Source organism: Ptiloglossa arizonensis, chromosome 8 (genome assembly GCF_051014685.1).
Source record: "Ptiloglossa arizonensis isolate GNS036 chromosome 8, iyPtiAriz1_principal, whole genome shotgun sequence".
NCBI lineage: Eukaryota > Metazoa > Arthropoda > Insecta > Hymenoptera > Colletidae > Ptiloglossa > Ptiloglossa arizonensis.
The window spans coordinates 10,371,317-10,391,156 of record NC_135055.1 but is presented as its reverse complement, the minus strand read 5'-3'; the positions used below and the strand labels follow the sequence as shown (position 1 = coordinate 10,391,156).

The 19,840-nt window shown below is 37.3% G+C and overlaps 1 protein-coding gene across 2 annotated transcripts in view; it reads right to left on the bottom strand.

Moving 5' to 3' along the window:
* Positions 1 to 19,840, bottom strand: part of LOC143149888 (membralin) — a 107,548-nt gene that overhangs the window by 9,500 nt on the left and 78,208 nt on the right. For both annotated transcript variants that reach the window (XM_076317683.1, XM_076317684.1), the window contains exon 11: positions 5,073 to 5,172. In XM_076317683.1, the coding sequence (XP_076173798.1) occupies positions 5,073 to 5,172 (100 nt within the window). The remainder of the gene's footprint in view (positions 1 to 5,072; positions 5,173 to 19,840) is intronic.

The following is a 19,840-nucleotide window of genomic DNA, read 5'->3' as shown; positions in this document are numbered from 1 at the left end:
TGGCCGCCTGGTTGCTCTTGTTAACGAGCCGCGCTTAACTATCGGCAGATGTTAATCGTAACTGGGCCAGGACCGAGTAACTTAATTTGCCGGCCGAGGAATATTGTCGAAATTCGTGGCAGCCAGGGTTACCGTATTTTCCGGTTATTGAATACAACTGAGGCGAATGGGATCTAACCCGGGTGAACTAACTATCAAGTTGCGGAAACGAATACACGCCGTCTGTTCAAAACGTTTCGGGGCTGATATTTTCTGGAAACGCGGAACTGGATCTACCGTGAAACCAACGAAACTTCAGCCATGGTCCTCTGCATCGAAAAGACCTAGTCGTTTCGATGCAACTGCTATTCGAAAGTGTGGAAGAAACGTGTATTTTGATCTTGAAAAACGACGAGGTTCGTGGAAATGGGGTCTTGATTCTTTTTTTAAATGGAATTTTTTATCAAATAATTTAACAATTAATAATAATTCAATACATCGAAAAGACCCCCGCCTAGTCGTTTCGATGCAACTGCTATGAGGAAGTGTGGAAGAAACGTGTCTTTTGGTCTTGGAAAATAGCGACCGTGTAAACGAGACGTTAATTTTTTTTTAAATGGAATTTGTTATCGAATAGTTTAACACTCTCGCAGATATGTTTGTTGGAGATTTTTCTCCGCGTGGAACTTAGTTGGAACACGAGACTTTTCTCTGTCTAGTAGTACTTGCATTGCTCGAGGATGCATCATCGAGTAGAGAACTAATGGGAGGAGAATTGTTGCACCGTGTTGTTTTCGAGACCGTCGATTCAGCATTCGGAATTTGTCCATATTGTCAAGGGCCTCAACCGTATCGTTTTCAATGTCATTTTACGCATCGTAGGTCCACACACACCGAAAAAAATTATGACAATGTCGTGGCACGTTTTCCTCGAACAAAGGGTTTCTTGTTCGACGTACATTCGTAACCTTTCTGCGTGACAATTGCATTCGGTCTTATCGGCGTTACATAACGAGGAAACCGCCCCAATTTTTATTGGTCTTTGTGTGCTCCCACTTAAACTTAACGTAACAGGTTGCTCGATAAGTTTTGTCGTTCGATAACAAATGGAGCTATTAGGTTCGTCGTTTTATTTTTTCTTAAGATAGTACTACCGTTTGATGAACGTGTGTCAAGTTTTACGTGTATCTGTCGACTCATTCGTGTATTTACAATTATTCAATGTTGAAGTGTCATAGTATTTTTTTACAATGGAAAAAACGATAAAACTAACAACCTAGTACGTGTTACTTCACGAACGGTGAGAAGAAACTTGAATTTGGTAATGTTGAACCGAGTTTGACGAAGAAGAATCAGCCTACACAGAGCACGTTTGAATGTTCTTAATACTTCTACTGTTTACCACACACACGAGTTACAGTGTCAATCGCATTGTATTTCTAATTGTTTTACATTCTCTTGTCATTATATTGAATAAATATTGTTCGATTGTAAATGAAGTCCCGTTTGATAAATATTTCATCTCGCGAACCCTGTAGGATCCAACAAGAATAATAGAACGATAAATACATTTTCGTAATAATAACGTTCGCCTTTTATAAAAAGTTTCAGCTTCGGGCCCCAGTAAGTGAAAATCCGCCACCGTCCGAATGCAAATAATTAGTTACAGTCCGAACAAAGGAACTTTACCAAATAACTTATTAAAAACACTAGTGGCGCGACTTTAATTTTAAATTAGAATTTTAAACGATAACAGATTCTTGCAACCGAACAAATGGATTTGCTGAGGAATCGATACAATAGTGTACTATTGTACAATTCTTATGGAAAAATAGCAGTGGACTTTACAATTTATTGTTTAAATGTTCGATCGTTAACGTACTTACCGTAGGAAATATTCAACGAGACTTAACATTATTCGAGCGTGCATACTTTTTATACGCTCAATTAACCGTTAATTGTATCGCGGTGAAATATTAGCTACATTTTATATTTGTACAAATTACGATAGACAAATATTCCCATTGCGTTAAAAATGACTGCAAATTCTCTTATACTTTCAATACACCCTTTCTCTGCATGCACAAAACAGTCCAATCTGTTGTTCGTTCGTATCTTTTATCGACTAATTAGCCGTTCCATTACACTTTAATGGTATTCAATTTTTCCACGCAAAATATATACAGCACATATCGAACGTAGTTATTAACGGCAACAGCTACCTATTGTAACGCCATTATAATAATAACTGTTAATACGCTCATCGCGATGATCTAATTATGATTCATTGGATTATCAAAGTACGCTATCGAATCAGATTACCCAGCGCGTATAATTGGCGCGGGGAAAAATTTATTTTTGCGTGCAAAATTCCAGCGACTCGTGATACGCGTACGCGTTGCTAATGCCGCTTTGGATTTTATAACTTTCATTATCGTATTATATTATCCGTTGGAGAATCTTCCCCTGGTTATTTACAAGAATTTTCACACGAACGAGTTCACGATTCCTTTTGGCAACGATACACGTTGCTTTTAACGGCTAGTTAACGAACAAATTTTCCCGACGTTGCACGAACACAATGCGATACTGTTAAAAGACGTCCAGGAACGAATCTGATACAACGAAATTACAATTGAACGGTATTTATGCTCGCTCATTGAAATCCTGACTCGACATTAAATTATTCTCATCGATTGAACTGTCAGGTGCATTGTCCTGGTTGCGTTTACGTAACTTAAGTTTGAGCGATGGTGAGTGTATGGTTGCAGAGCAACGGCTATGGCCTGCTCTTCATTCGCTACCGTCACTGTCAATAGCAGGACTTTCACCGGCCAATAAGTTCTCTCGTAAAATATTCTCCTTTCGTTTTACCTCGTTCAACTTAGAACTCGCTGTCGAAGAACCAATTACGAACCTTTCTTCTTCTTTGGGAGCTGGGGGGAAGAACGAGGACGAGAAAAAAGAAAGAAACAAATGAACTTTAACCTTGTAGCTCGAAACGCAAAGGCGCGTTGAAAATTATCGAAGGAAACTTCAAAATCAAACGAGGAATTTATGCGCGAACAAGAACGTCACGGACGACTAGTCGTGAAATTTTGAGTGACATAAGTCACGTAGACCCCAAATTCTCGAGTATAAAAATGGCACAGTGCAATATTTTGACAATCTAAGCGGGCAAAATTAAATTTTGGAAGTGATTCGAATCTGTACAACTACATTATGTATCGATAATAAAATGGAGCTACTTGAGTTACCTTTGCAACTGCATTGGAGTAGTGTTTTTTATAAATATTTTTACGTGTATCTGGTTATCTTCGGTTATTCGAAAGTATATTTACTAATTTTTATCTGCTCAAAAGGTACTTTTTTGAGTTTATAACCTTCGATGACAGCAAGTATATAATTTACTCGCACTTTGCAAAGTTTCGATGATTGTCCAAACACCTTTTACACGAGGTTTGAGAAATCCTTATAACAAATTATTTTGTTTTCGATTGAAAAATTAACCGTACGGTAACAGGTATCTTAAACATAAAGTTACAATATTCAGTAATAATTTATAAAGAAATTACTATCAAATAGTAAATATAACAAAATATCGTATACAAGGTACAATTTCGGCAACTATATTTCGAGTCCTCCGATTGAAAAGTTTCTCCAAAAATATTTATTTTACAGATACGCTTAAATCAAGGTAGAATTCTCCAAAGAATGTCGATGTTTCAAACCCGGCGAGAATTTTTTAACGAAGTGTAGAAAGAGAAACCCATTTACTCGGTTATTGAAAAAAGGGATAAATTGATATCGAGAGAACCTGCTAGCGTAAAGTAACCGTGAAAGTAAGTTTCCGTTTAACAATAAACAGGACCGTTCTTATCAAGAAGAGTAATGTGCGAATATTTCGTTCCGAAGAAGACTGCGTTGCAAACGTGTACTTAGATAAAATGTTTCGGGATTAAGGCGCGAGCAGCCGTTACGGATGGCGAAATAATTGTCCTTCGTGTAAGCACTCCTACGAGAATACAAAAGTTTGCGCGAGAAACAGTTGTTCGTTCGTGCTGAAAACGGGCATTAATCAGGAATACTTTGCGACCTACTTGAGAGTACTTGAGCGGAGAATAAATATGTTCGGGCGAAGTTAGCGCGCATGCTAGCCAGCACTTATCAAAGAACTCTCTTCAAACAATGGGCATACGTTTGGAAATTATGTCACGGAGTACCTTTCCCCTTTTACGTTCCGCTTACCGATCGATCATTTCTGACATCGATCACGAGGAATTTCTCAAGAGAGCTGCAAATGTGTTTGTCTTTCAAATTACTTGGCTTCGGATGTTCACCGTCCGTGAAAACAGTATATTTTCTTACGCTGTCAAGTCCCGGAAGTCGAAGTAAATCCACGGAATTAAATGTTGAAAACATTACGACGCACAAAATTTCGTGTATCGGTGAGTAATGAACACTTGGGGATACAAAGATTGAGTACGCGTATGTAAAACTCGGATTAACTTGTTCGTATTCTTCGGTCATTTGACACGTAAATATATAAAATTCAAATATATAATTTTCATTGTCGTAGATATTCGTTGGTCGAATAAAGTGTCACATGGGCCATATTATCGCATAGCGTGCTTCGTGTTATCGCTAAAACTACGCTTCAATTCTAAAACGAGTACATAGAAATTGTTCAGGCACCTTTTCATACTTTGATAAGAAAGATAGTTTCTTTTACGCTTGATATTTTTATTATAAGTTTTCAACGAAACATTTACAAGCCCCTACTTATACGATACTTTCTTTATTATTTCCGCGCCTAGAATTTGGCCAGAAAATGATCAAACATCCTATGTATGACCAATAGTACAGAAAAGTAATCGATTCGAATACTGAAATTCGAGTATCGAATCAATTACTGTAATGAGTAATCGATTTGAATATTACAATATTGAAATTATCGATTGTTCTTTGAGAAAATACTGTACGAACGATCGACATATTGTTAATTACTAGATTACTCAAAAGAAGTAATAACGACGATTCACTGATCGAGAAACAAATTAGAATGTCGTAACTATTTCACAGGAAATTCTTACCTGCATAAACAGCCAAGATGTGACGAGAGCCAGACTGCTGTATTGTCCATTAAATCGATAGTGATAAGCGTAGAACGAAAAGTGATACAAATAGAAGAACCTGAAACAAACAAAAGAATTTACGTATAATCGGACGGTAGTGTTTGTTCTTTCTGCCCGCAGCGGCATCGAGGTTACTTAAAAGAAACATAATTTCGCGATATTTACGATACATTGGCAGCTGTGTAACGACATGGACTCTTTTGTCGATCAGATCGTGCCAGGTTCCTACCTATTGAAACATCGAGGCTGTCGCGTTACATGGAACGTCATTAAATATAATTGAAAAACTGTGTGTAACCTTACAATTTCCTCACGGTTTTATAAAATACCACATAGAGGATAAACTACTTGAAATAATTCTTTGTTTCCAATTTCTTCGACAATTTGAAAACGTTTCATATATTGTGAATAATCCGCGAAACAAGAATGAAACTGTCGAAAAGCGAAACGGAAAAATCAAAAAAAAAACTATCATTAGCGTGATGTTAAATATTTGAAAAATATAAATAAGAGATTATTTAGATTGAAATTGTATCGACGAATCTTGTAAAAGAAAACGACGAATCTTGTAAATCTTGCAAAAGAAAAATAATGAAAATTCGAACAGTCTACCCAAGAAACACATATTTTGACTAAACTATCGATTTAAAATTATAATGGCGTCTTTAGATTTCTTATTTATTCTAAATCGTTACAAATCTTGTAAAAGAAAACGACAATCTTGTAAATCTTGCAAAAGAAAAATAATGAAAATTCGAACAGTCTACCCAAGAAACAACACATATTTTTACTAAACTAGCAATTTAAAATTATAATAACGTCTTTGGATTTCTTATTTATTCTAAATCGTTACAACGTTTCCAAGTCGTTAAAAATAACCGCATGTCGGCTATATTTACGGCGTAATGAAACATTTTTAAACCGGCGAAACTTTCCGATTCCGTGTCTCGAAAAATCATGAAACTTCTTATCGCGGTAGGAATTAATCCACCTCCGCTTTATGGTAAATAAAACACAGAAACAGTTTATCTCTTAATCTCCTTCTAACTTAATTACTTGTTACGGTATTTCGTGCCGCCACGTTCGATGAACAAAGTCGCAAAGATTTCCCCTCGTTATTGTTACTCTGAATTGTAAAAGGTAACATTTCGTTTTCTTCTCCCCTTGTTTCTTGTATCTTATAAAAGTTGAATTTGTTCAAACATCTTCATTCGACGAATAAAATCCCAATCCAATAACGAACAACCATTTAAAGCTTTCTTAAACACCTATCGATAGCGACTAGACTTTCAGCAAAGAAAACTACGGTTGTTGGAACAATTCGCGTAAATAGAAGAGAGCTACCAAAATTGACGAAACAGAAAAAGGACAATTTGAAACGTTTCTCAACAAACTTATATCGTTCAAATAATTGTACTCTGACAATTTACAAAGCTGAATCGAATAAAAAAGTACTGATTCTTAGTTCAATGAACTCGTGAGTTTTGAGTAATCTACAGAATAAACATAATTATATAACATATAGTGGGAGTAAAAGCAATAATATTAAATAGGACAAAAATTATAAAATACAATAATGGTGACATCGACTCGTATGAATTGTACGAATTAAATGATATAGAAAAAGTAATAATAATATATATGTTGTGTGACTCGGATCCACGAAGTAATCGTTAGTTAAAAAGAAAAGGGAACGTTACTTTTTGCAAGATACACATTATTCTTATTACTTTCGTCTAAAATTGTAAGAATTGATAGATTAACTATTACTATTGAAATGAGTTAACACGAATTTACATTTAGCACATCATGGTTTCGTTTGCTATTCAATATTTCTCAGTTAAATTCGTTCATCAAAAAATATATTAAATTTCGTTTTTAATTTGTACATAAACTAAACATAAACATACCCATCAGATGATCAAACTAAAAGTAAAGTTTTTAGATTTGTCATCGAACGAGAAGAAAATTAATAAGGGTGTAAGCTCATATTTATAAAACTTTTCAACGTTTCAGATAAGTAGGAAAAGTACGCTAGTACGTGTAAAAAATTTGTCTAAATAACTCCACGACGTGAAGCAACACGTTTGCCGCACTATATACACGGACAACTGTTTCTAAAATGGGTGAGAGCATAAAACTTTAAACGCCAAGCTTCTAGTTTGAAAACTCCTCAGAAGAAGCCAGAAAACCTTTAAAAAAAAAAAGTAACATCATGGGATCGTAAAGTATGTAAAAATTTTCGATGAAATTCGAAAGCTAGATATTAACGAAAGTAAAGGACGGGCGAAATAAATGTTCAGCTTTCCATTAAAACTGTTCGAGTTAAAATGTAGGAGATTTATGAAACTCCGGTGTACAACGTTAAACTTCAAAACAAAAAGAACACAGACCGTACGAACTTCCACCGTGCCAAATTCCGCATTTTACTCAATGAACATAAAAAAGTCGTAAGATGACTTTTTTTACTTTCAGCCTCATCTTATGGGGACCTTTAAGGTGATAAGGGAGGGGTTGTAATCAAGTGATTTTTACGAGTAGCTGTTACGGGGTTGCCAATATTTGCGGATCAGGGTGGAGTTCAGACTGCAACGCCACCCTTAAGTGAGGAAATGGTGGTTGGGCGGCGAAGTCCGGGAGGATGGCGGAAAAATGGGTATTGTGTATCCCCTCGATAAGCAAGGTGACTAATTTCCTAAAGTATACGACGAAACTTTCTTTCATTTAACTTTCGAGCACGCCGCGAAGGAAGCTACAAATTTCCTATTAAATACGAGAGAACGGACATTTGCATCGTCCACCAATGAATTACCAAACATCGAATAACACTCTTAGTGTTGTGTAGTGTTAGAGAGTTCTGCTTAGAATTTATTTCTCACGAATAATAAACAGAGAATATTATTAATATCGTTTATTACCATCGACCGATTATCGTTACGCCTTCAGCGTGGGGTAATGGAAACTTTATGATGAATTTAATACTAAACTAACCGATTTTACATATTGAACATAATCGCGTTACGGTAAGGCTGTTGTATAATTATATTTGTCGTTCCGTATGAATATTAAACGCATTCGGTCCGAACAACTGTTATTAATTCTAGGCAAAACGATGTCAAGAAGACCAGCAGCGATGAAACAATCCTCGAAATATTACTTACAAAATTAATTATTACACCAGGAGGATAAATTAGTACCCACTGAGCCAGTAATTGTTATCCTGCGATATTGGCTCTCCGTTGAGATTCTTGCGAATTTCTTCCTTCAGAACTAAATTATTGCATCAAAGCTAAGTGAATTGAGTTCTGCTTGAATTAACGAAAACAAAGTACAAAATTGTTACAGAATAACTGAATGTATTACCAAACATTCGTTTAGAAACGTAACATTACCCACCGTTGTGATTCGAATCGCTATTTATAATCATATTATAAAATTATTAAAGAGGATAAGATTGAAAGCAGGTAGAGAATTAATAACAAGGATCCCTTCTTCGATAATAATGGTAAAAACTCTGTTAATGCATTTCCGTATTTAGAATCGTCGCTTAAATTACGACGAAGTCGCTTCTCCATAAACGATTCTGTCTGAAACACGTAACACGCCCGAAATCTTACACAGTGCGAATTTATGTACGTTGAACAACGGTCCAAAAGCGCTTCTGCATTACGTTTTACGATGCTGTCAGTCGTAAAATGCAGTTTAGGCGTCCGGTCTATTCCGTTTTCGGTGTAGTATACATACGTGTTACGCTGGCATCTAGTAGATCGAGACGAGCTTTGATCAGACCGAAGATAGTTTAGGCAACTCCCCGTAATAAATCTATCCTTTATAGCTTCCAACACGCGTAAAATAAAACTATTGTGACTATACAGTGTTTACTATACCGGAACAAGTGAATATAAACGATGATTGTAAACGATGAAATATTGAAATTATCGGTAAGAAATATTTGATTACGCGCCCGATGCAACAACATTTATTTTCATTACAAATATATGCTTCCTCGAAATCAATAAAATTACAAATATTATTAAACCGTTTCAAAATAATAATCAATCTCTTCCTCTTTTATCGAACGTACATACGAGCGATCGAATACTTTCGAGCAGTAGTATAGAAAATAAAAAGTGCACAACGAATGTAAACGGTCTGTGTTACAAAGGTTTAACGCAGAAAAGGAAATTCAATTTTTTCTCCGCGCGATTAAATACACTCAACTTTTTTTTTTATTACTTTTATCATTTATATAATAACGGGTGAAATTCAACAAGTAAGGTACCGTATAGAGTTTTTCAATTTTGTATTTTATTTTATAAAGCGAATCGATATTAAAACAAATAACGATCAAGTTTCTTGTAGCTCAAAGGAGAGCTATACACTCATATAGAATAATAACTTGTTTGTATTTTTCATTTCCAATTACTGGAATTTCAATCGTCAATATTTTCGATACAGCACAGAAATATTATTAATGTATCGTTCATTATTGAAGTAAACGGTATGACAAAATTTACGTTACGTCTCCGTAACTATATTAATTACCGTACAAAATTTCAGTTTCGTATGTCGCGTACTATTCTCAAAAAAAAAAAAAAAAAACAAAAAGAAACATCCAAATATTGTTCATCTCTCGCCCCAAATCCCAAGCAGCCCCCCTTAAACGATTCAAAAATCCGTAAGCTGCAAAATCAAAGGGGATCGAATCTCTCGCCTCGTAGAATCGTCCACGTTTTAGTCAGACGATGGAGAGTGTCGAATCACGAGGTAATAAATTCAATGTTTGCGTAACAAGATAATTCGATTATAACGTAAGCGCCGAAAAAGTGTCAGAAAAGCATAAAGACAGGGGGATAGAGTGCAGAAGGAAGAAGAATGGGGAAGAATGCACGTTCAAAATCCCGAGTTACGTATTCCGGAGACATAGCGTCTAAAGTGTCCCACGCTCAGGGAACCACAACCATCCGACGACGATTCATAGGTCTTTCCCGGGAATGGAAAAGGTAAAGAGGGGACTGGAGACTCTCCAAACGCATTCTGAATTCACTGAATAGTGCTGCCCCTCTCCCGGATCGCGAGGGATACGCTCGGACTTTAAGCAAGATTTTTACAAGTTTCCAACTTCCGGTCTCACCCTCGACAGCTCTCGCACGACAAGCATTATCGATCGAGACTTAATTCCAACGTAACGACAAACCGATACTTTACCGATCGATTCTCCAAAGGAAGCAATAAAACGTTCACTTAACATATCCGCCACCGCCATTAGAAAACCGTCCGTTACAGACCACGCTACATTCGAAGTAATTTCTTTTTCAACGTAAAGTATACTTTTAACTACGTACAATACGTGTTACACATAATACGACGTTGGTCTGTAATTTATATTTCATTTGTTTATAACGCGTTAGAAATAGTATTTCTGTCGATTTGCTGATTTTCAGAGGTTGTCTCGAATTAACGACGAGTACGTTCCTGATGTGTCGGATAGTCTACGTTGTTGGAATCAGTGTACACCATACCCTGGCAATTGGTTCTCCATGTGATTAAATAACAAGGGCAGCGTACCAAAAGTACAAGAGCAAATTTGTAATTTGAAGTTCATCGTTTCCCTTTGCCGCGAAGATTTACGATGCAATATAGGGATCTCTGGGTATTCCAGATCACACGAAATGGATTCCGCCGAGGGATACTTTGTCTTTCGTTCACCTTCTCCGAGGGCACAATTCATGATAGCCGAACGTATCGGTGGGATTTACGATACGATGGGCGTGTATATTCATATAAAATTCTTGTACGTACCAAAACAGCGGAATATCGTTCATTGTTAAATTCACTCCGCGGAGTGATTTCAGCCCGGTGTAAGCCGAGGAACAAGAAAGCAAACAAACTTCCAAATAAACGGAGCCGCAACGGAATACGGGGTTGCGTAACGCGGGCGTACGAAACGGGGCGGGTATTCAACTGACAAAACCGATATCCCGAAGCGTCCTCCCGCTCAACGCTCAAGTTCTCCTTTTTTTTTTTTCCTTATGTCCGGTATATTACCAGAAAATGGTGCACTTAGTAGGAGCGAAGAAAAAAATAAGAGAAAACGAAAACAGAGAGAAAAGCGAAAGGAGGAGAATATCCTGCAGCGGTGGCCCGATACAGGAAAGAGGATCGCATTAGGTACAACCGAGGGCCAAGAGAAGAGGCAGAAGAGGAATAGGAGAGAGAGAGAGAGAGAGAGAGAGAGAGAGAGAGAGAGAGAGAGAGGGCCAATAGGGATGTAGCCGTCTCCATAACTGTACGGTCCACTCGACTAACGTAAGTATATTGTCAATCAATCCACGGTATAAAAGCAATCTGAGGTTCGGTCGACGGGGTGGCGGGATCCCGTGGGGCGTGGACGGGCCGACGAAGCTAAGGATCCAAGGAACAGAGAAAGGAGAGTCGCTGTAAGGAGAAGGGGCACCGAAGGTAGGGGACAGAGAGTGCAAACAATCCCCTCTCGCTCCCGCAACGAACGAACGAACGAGAGAGGGAACTTGATAGAAAAGGAGAAGTCCTTTACTCTGGCCACTCGAAGGACCCTGGCCAACAAGTAGGATGAAACGAAACTCCTGGCTGGTGCCTGGTGCCTGCTGCCTGGTACCTATACCTATGCTTATAGACACGCGTGTAGATGTGCACGCGGGTATATGTAAGGATGTGATCGCGTATATAGTGAACTCAGCGTGACCGAACGGATATGGCCGATGGTGGGATATATCTGAAAACGTCGCTGGAAGACCTGGGTGTCCTCGAGGAGGTGACGTGTCCTGTTCACGGGGAGCTCCAAGTGCTGGGAAAATATATCGGTCTGACCGCTAGGAGAGACAATGACACCGACGAGGAGAGAATCTTGGCGACGGATTGATGGGCGTCTTTCAAAATCTCTTATTTACGGTTCGTTTTACGCGAAGCCAGCCGAACGGAACGAATCCAATGCCAATCGATGATCACGAGTTGTTTCGAACTTCGCGACACGATACCTTCCTCTTGGTTTACTCGAAGAATTCTACTTGGATACGGCTCGGACGGATAGGTTCACGGATAGGTTTTAGAAGAGTATTTAACGCGCATGGTTGCGCGGTCTTAGTTATCCCGGTAAAGTGGTCAATGAAGAGACTGCGATTAAAACGATGTCCGAAGACAAGAGGTGGTACGGGCGTCGACATTGGTGCGTATAACCTCTGTCCAGATAGAATAACGAAGATGACTTCAGCCATGCACCAGCAAATAAGGTTACACGCCCCTTGCGACCCAATGGAAAGTTGTCCCTCGCAACGTCTACGAGGGTGGCCTGGACTAGCGGAAAATGAAATAATATCGACGCAAACACACGGGACTGAACGCCAAAAAGGCCGTAGATAAATACATAAGAGAGTTTACGGAAGTAACAACGGGAAAGGGAGATCGAGAAGGAGGAAAGGAAAAATTGGAAAGGAGAGAATGGAGGAAAAGAAGAAATACGTCGTGGGATCCCGCCACGTGGCAAAGCCCTTTGTATATCACAGATTTTTCGACGTAGAGACGGATAGCAAATCTGGATAATGTATTTACAGAATCTCACGCTGCGAACCGCGATGGCCACGCAAAACTATTCATATTGTTTTCCCTGTGACACCCTTTTACCTTGATCTTTTCCATTCTTTCGTATCCCGCGTACGTGTACCGTTCAATGCGTAGAAAGTAAAAATCCTTTAACCATGCGTACCGATTTAACTCTACAATAATCACATTAACACTCGTGCAAAGCAAACACGATGCAATCGTGCGATGCAATCCTCACTGCGTGTATTTTTTCTCGACCGTAGAAAGTTTGCAGGTACTAGACCAAAAATGACACAGAGATTACGACATAGAATGCTTAAAAAATTTTTTCTTTTATTTATTTAGTGCATTACATAGTTTTAGAAATTCTTCTTTCCAGCATATACGAGACAATGCAAAGTTAAAGTATGAATTTGTGCACAATGCGGTTTGAAGCAAATGAAAGAAAAGAAAACGAATAGAATATTTCCACTTACTTAATACCTAAAAAACTACCACGATATTTCATTGTGCAAAGAAGTAAACGTACCAAACGCTCGACAATCGCTACTCAAGATCAATGAGAGATTATTTAAATAGCTTATTCGAGATACAAAATACGAAATTGGTTGAAGATCAATTATTTCCGATATCTTCGAAATTAACGGAGCAATAGGTAATGAATTTCGAAGACGCTGTAAAGATATCCCTCAGTTGCTTCGAGAGAGTTGTTAAAACAGACAACCGGCTTCATTGAAATCCGTTGAGCGTGATAAAATGATCTCTCACGAGTGTTGAACAAGTAACGGACCAGTGGCAGTCATTAATCATGCGATACCACGCGTGGCGCCTATCTAGAGTTACACTCGAAAAGTTCGAAAGGGAAGGACGAAGAAAAGAAGAATAGTACAGAGCGGAGTCTTCCATAGCTTGTGCCGGTTATTGTACGGTTGGCAGGTTTATCCGCCCTTTAATACACCTCTCCGCATTATCCTGGTTATATACAGGTCCATGCTCTAATAACACAGAATAGGGCACGAAAATTGTTGATTACTCTACGCGAATCTACAGGATTACCATGATCCGTAACGTAGTAAAAAAAAAAACACTACCTCAACAAAGATAATGTATACACTACGTTGCGTTGCAGCAAGGATTGTCAAACATTTTATCGTTGCTTTATACGTTTCCCTCGAATTACTAATTATTGAACAGCAAGTGTACTTGTTGTATCGACGGTTTATTTTAAGTTAAAATGTCTATTGACGTGTCAATGTTTGTTGACCTCTTTAAGAGGAATATCACCTCGACGGTTTCAAATACCCGAATTTTTATATTTACTTAAATCTTAACGTTTTAAGGATCCTTTCCTGAAATAATAAGCCGATGTTCGATACAATGAGCAAAAATGTTTTTCCTGGAACGTGTCACGACGCTTTGATCAGTTGTTCGATGGTAAATTACTCCATGGTAGAGTTTGTACACATATAATACATAAATAGAACCACCTCGAACGAGCGACGTAACGGTCAAGGAGGTCGCGGGAACTATCAGCTCGACCAAAACAATAACGAACAGACATGCGAGAACGGACCAGCCAACAGTGCTGTACCTGAGAATCAACCGACAACCAGCAAGACAAGATTGCCAAGGCAACGCATAAAGTGGACAGACGAAATGAATCGTACCGTGATGCGATGCTACTTCAAAGCTACCCACCTACAAACACTCAAAACAGAGTCTCAGACCAAACTGCACTACCTCTTCGTACAAAAATACCTAAAACTATGGGACGTAGTTACAGAACAAAGAATCATCGATTGGAAAGGAGTTATCGTAAATAACAATAAGCTACCGGCACACGAAATCCGGAAACTAAAAGAGAAAGTCACCCAAGAAACAAACACCACCAAAGAGACACGAACATCCCTTTAAATATCCCTTGTAACTTAGATAAACCATAGGTTAATCTTTACACCTACCTAACTTGATAGGTTGTACAATAAGTTTGATCAAACGACAAAACTTATCGAACAACCCAGTGAGCAAGGAAATATCACAGTTTGTTCAGTGGATTCGTTTCAACCACAAATGCACGAATGTAATAATCTTAGCAAAGAATGGAAGGATTGTTTCTTAGACTTGGAAATGAGATCCAAAGGAGTGTTCTGGAATGCCAATTCATACGTGCCACTTATTTGTTTCACCAGATGAATCTCAAACGACGAATAAAATGCACGTTGCAAAATACGAATAATGCGAACAGTGTGTTATTCGTTCATCGACGAATCGTCGATCGTGCCGCAGTCACGACAATCGAGTTTTAATTACTCGTCGATTAAAGTGCTCGATCAGGATGATCTCGTGCGATCGTACGAACTTGGCGGGCGAACAACTTCGATGTGTTTAGCGCAGCATTAAAATTGATCGGATCGAAATGGACATCGGGAACGTCGTCCGGGGCATCGTGTAAGCGAGTCACGGAACTCAAAACTTTCTCTAAAATGTACGAGATGGTAATCAAACGTCCCAGAGGATCATATTGATTGCCTGGGAACGTTCGCTCCCTCGCGCATTTACGAACTCGTGACGGTCGCGAAGCAAATTCGGGAAGACCGACGATACGATGATCCGATAACCGAGCGGTATATCGTTAATATTTCATCGTACTACGTCGAGAAACTTTACGCCCGCGCTATCATTCCACTGATCGAAGGCTTTCCGCACACGGTACGATCAAATTTACGCATTCCGTAATTTATCGAACAATTATCGTCAACCCTTGGGTCGTTAACCGAGTAACGGAGTATCTCTTTTCTATGTCTCGTTTAAAACATGTTCGCACATTCTCATCGAAGTATCGTTAAATCGCTCCAAATCAAAATAACAATTTATGGAGGTAATTTTCTAACCCTTATGTTTCGATTCTTTCACCTTTTTTAAGTTACAAATAAATACCACATTTTTTTCTTAAGTTTGCTACATAAGTGACTTATTTGATATTTTGTAATTTAACTAAAAACTGACCAATCTATATCAGCTTATAATGTACTCCAGTGGGAGTCTATTAAAGCTCAGCTCGTATACTTAAGGATTAAGTACTTACGAGGGCTTTAAATGTATTTTTACACTTGTTCGATAACCGGGGTACATGAATATCCATATTAAGAAAGCTATGGTGACACGAATCGTAAATATATAGAACCTAAAATTTTTGAGTAAAATTGTTTATTATTTGTAACTTGAAACGAAGAACAACTAGCATATTTTTTAAGTTGTATTTTCGTCAGAAGAAGAATTCTGTACAATGCCACGACCCTACGATAAATGTTAATATTTGGGACAATTTTTGAAGCAAGCAAGAATCTGTTTTATTCGAATATAAACAGAAATAGAACGTTCAATATTTGCAGTTTTTCACAGATCGATTTCGGCATCGCCGAATAAAGGTAAAATTGCTTATTTTCCTGAGACGATGGCGATGGAAGGATAAAACGCGTCTTTGTAGGCACCGCAGTGACCACTTTGCAGCGTCCGAGCGGAGCTGAATTAGAGTTTAAGAGATCGCTAGCTATTGGCAAGCTGCTCGTGCAAACCGCCAATGGTCTCAATTGGGCGAGTTTCCATGTCCTCTTAAACGATTGTAAATACTTCTGAACATCTGGACGAATTTAACGCGTCCACTTTTAAAATCGACTCACGTCGAGTTTTCAATGGTAGTAGGTACATATACAGGGTGTCCCATATGAACTGTTGTATACACACAGTTTCCTTCTAGGAAATTCCTTTTTTACATTCCGAGATAAACTAGATAAACTAAACAGAATCTATTTAAGTAAAAATGTTATGAAATCGAACGAGAAAAGTTAAGGTCATTGGTATCTTTTTAACGACATCCTATAATTTTGTTCGATGTCCTTATACAGCATATGAGAAGAAGAAGAGAAGAAATTCCAACGACCTTACAGACCACACTATTCTAATCATTCGATCTCGAGAAATTTACATTAATATGTCTTAACGTTACCAAACAATTATTATTTGATGGATTTTTACTGGAAAGGTTTATATTAAAATTCTCGTCATTGAGAACATTTAACGAAATTATTATTTCAAATGAGTCTTTTAACGCATATGTCATTAAATGTTGTGCAAAGTAAATACATATATGGTTTCGACACGATGGGTGTCCAAGTTTATTGTTCCAAAATGACAAGGGCACAATTTGGTACTCAATTCCCTGAACGTTGGATTGAACGAAGGGGAACAGTGGTGTGTCTAACTCGTTCTCCAAATCTCATTTCGTTAGATTTCTATTTATGAAAAACATTAAAAGAACAATTATTTATCTTAACAAACCAATAACACTGGAGAATATGTAACAAAAAATTATTGCGGTATATGTTTCAATTACGTAACAAAAATTAGAAAATATACAGACATCGTTTATAATGACACTTAATCATAGCGTCTACCAGAATGACTATCATTTTAAACAGAGGTAACTTCGGATCGTGTAAATAAAATAAAAATTCCTCGATATTGAATGATCGGAATAGTACGATCTATATGATCGTTGGATTTGTTATATATACTTTACAAGAATATCGAAAAAAATATAAGGTGTCATTTGAAAAAATATCGATGACCTTAGATTCTCGTAAAAAAAAAAACGACCTCGGAAAAAACATAATGGTACGTGTTCCCATTTAAATGGTCCACGATGCACTCTGTATACGTAAAAACAGCATTCAAATGCTCTTATTAATGCGAAACGCATTCCGGGTTACAAAAGCTTTTAATTCCAATTACAACAGTATTTTAAAAACGTTTCGTTCACTTTTATAGAAAATAAAATGAGAGATTGAAATTAAAAATTATTTTAACAAGCCGTCGCAAAGCGTATTACAATTTTTTACTGTATTTAATTATCGCGTTCTTGCCAAAACAATGAATCTCGAAGTTGCACTACGATACAATAACCTCCTTCTGAAAAACATTAAGTGACTTAATGTTCTCATTGATGCGTACACATTTTCATGGCACATATGGTCGTCTAAATGGGTTGAAAAATGTTGATCACCAGGTGGTATATGGAATGACATGGACGGTACATTACATAGCACTTTCAGAAACTTTTCTTATTGTTAGATGACGCTTAACACATGATATATAAAATCGATATAACGTCTTACGACAAACTGTGCACTTTTACGATTTTTATATTTTTTGTTCATTATACTCGATTCACTGGGAACCACCATTCTAAATTAAATTAAACATTTCACGAACACGCTCAATTATCGTAAGTATTTAAAGTATTGGTAACATTATAATTGTAAAGTTTTAACCAAATAATCCTAATACGATACATTGAAATATTTAATGTCATTTATCATATAATTCCTGCAGAAAAGTAGAAAATTCGAATTGACAGACATTTAATTATTTTGAAACGTGTATGTAAATACAAATGGGTTAAAATTTGTTATACAAATGGAATCATGGGAGATTTTATTGCTCGAAATAAGACGAAGATATAAAATAACAAAATTGCACTAGAGGCTTCGTGTCGAGAAAACTGCATTTGAAAATAAACCTAGTACATGTACACCTAACTAAATAACTGGCATTATAGATTCCATTACAGATGTTTAAATCTTAACAATGCTTTAATAGGTACACAAGAATTAACAGTAAGCAGTGCTTAACATTGTGTCCTATATAAAAACAATCACAGCAGCCGTATATAATGAAATCTGCAACACCAACCGTCAGTTAGGTGCACACGTACTAGATTGATTTTCAAATATATTTTTCTCGAATTTCCAATACAAATTTTATTATTTTTTATTTTCATCTTATTTTGGACCGTAGAATCTCTTTGGCTACGTTTCTACCGCGAATTTAACTTACGGTGTGTGTACACAGTAATTTTCACTAACTGCGTAACAGAAAGTTTCCATGAATTTATACATACTGTAAAAATGACTTTGTTTCCAATATTATCGTGTAAAGAGCTTTTTTATTCCATGTGGTAAAGAATGTTTTCCATTTTTAATACGCGAGTAACTGCCACATAACAGCCTTTTCTTATTCTTTTTTCTTTTATGATTCATACTGTTCATAAAAAAGACACTTTTATTTCTCAGTGAACTTATTTTACTGTTCTCAGCACGGAAAGAATACATCGTTTACTTATCACACATAATTAAGGATACGCAAATCTTTTTCATTCGATATTAAAGTAAAAACAAATGCAAAGAATAACGGAAAACTATTGTCTATAGTCAGACGCACTTGGGAACCATTATGACAGGATCTAATCACCTTGTAATTTTCCCACATACATAATTCTAAAACCCGTTTCTAGTAAAAAGATATTAATAAATACGTACAAATTTTTTTAATAAAATTAATCAAGTATCCCTGGGTGATGTAAGAACGTCCCTCGGAGAAATTTCGCTTTATTTGTGAGATACTTACATACTGTGATAAATAGTGATACACATTATTCTTTTCAATTCCATTATTGGTACGTAAACGGTACAGTATATTCAAGTTGAGATAATTTTATAGCCTAAAAGACGTGAACATCGAAGAGGCACTTGGTCGATTCAAAAAGTACCGATCAATGTACCGCGATTACTTTGTCAAAAAGTGTGCAAAAAACCAGCATTTATAATCAATTCTACATTTTGACGAAAGTACGCGCTCGTTGTGGAAACAAACGGACAATTATTACGGAGAGTTGCGAATTGATTTTCACTGATATTAATAACAGAAGTTTTACGATAAAAACAGAAGAAACAGTACGCATCGTATAGAATTTGTAAGGCAAGCTATGTTCATGACGGCAGAGCCGAGGAACAGAGTCGACAACGGCCTTCGTTGCGACACGATACCACTCCACTAATTAGACATTAGCGCAACAAACAACCCCAAGGTACCGTGTACCCTGCTTCCACCCTGTCAACCACTTCCAGAAACCACCCCCATCCCTCTGACGGAATGCTCAAGTTACAAATTAACTTGCAGAGATCATCCGTTTCCACCTCGACGCTCACCGACGCCTCTTTGGTTCGCAGAACTCGCCCCGACGGAAATTCAAACGCAGTTGGGAGAAAAAAAAAAGGGAAAAAAAAACGTATTAGTCTTTGGCTGAAATG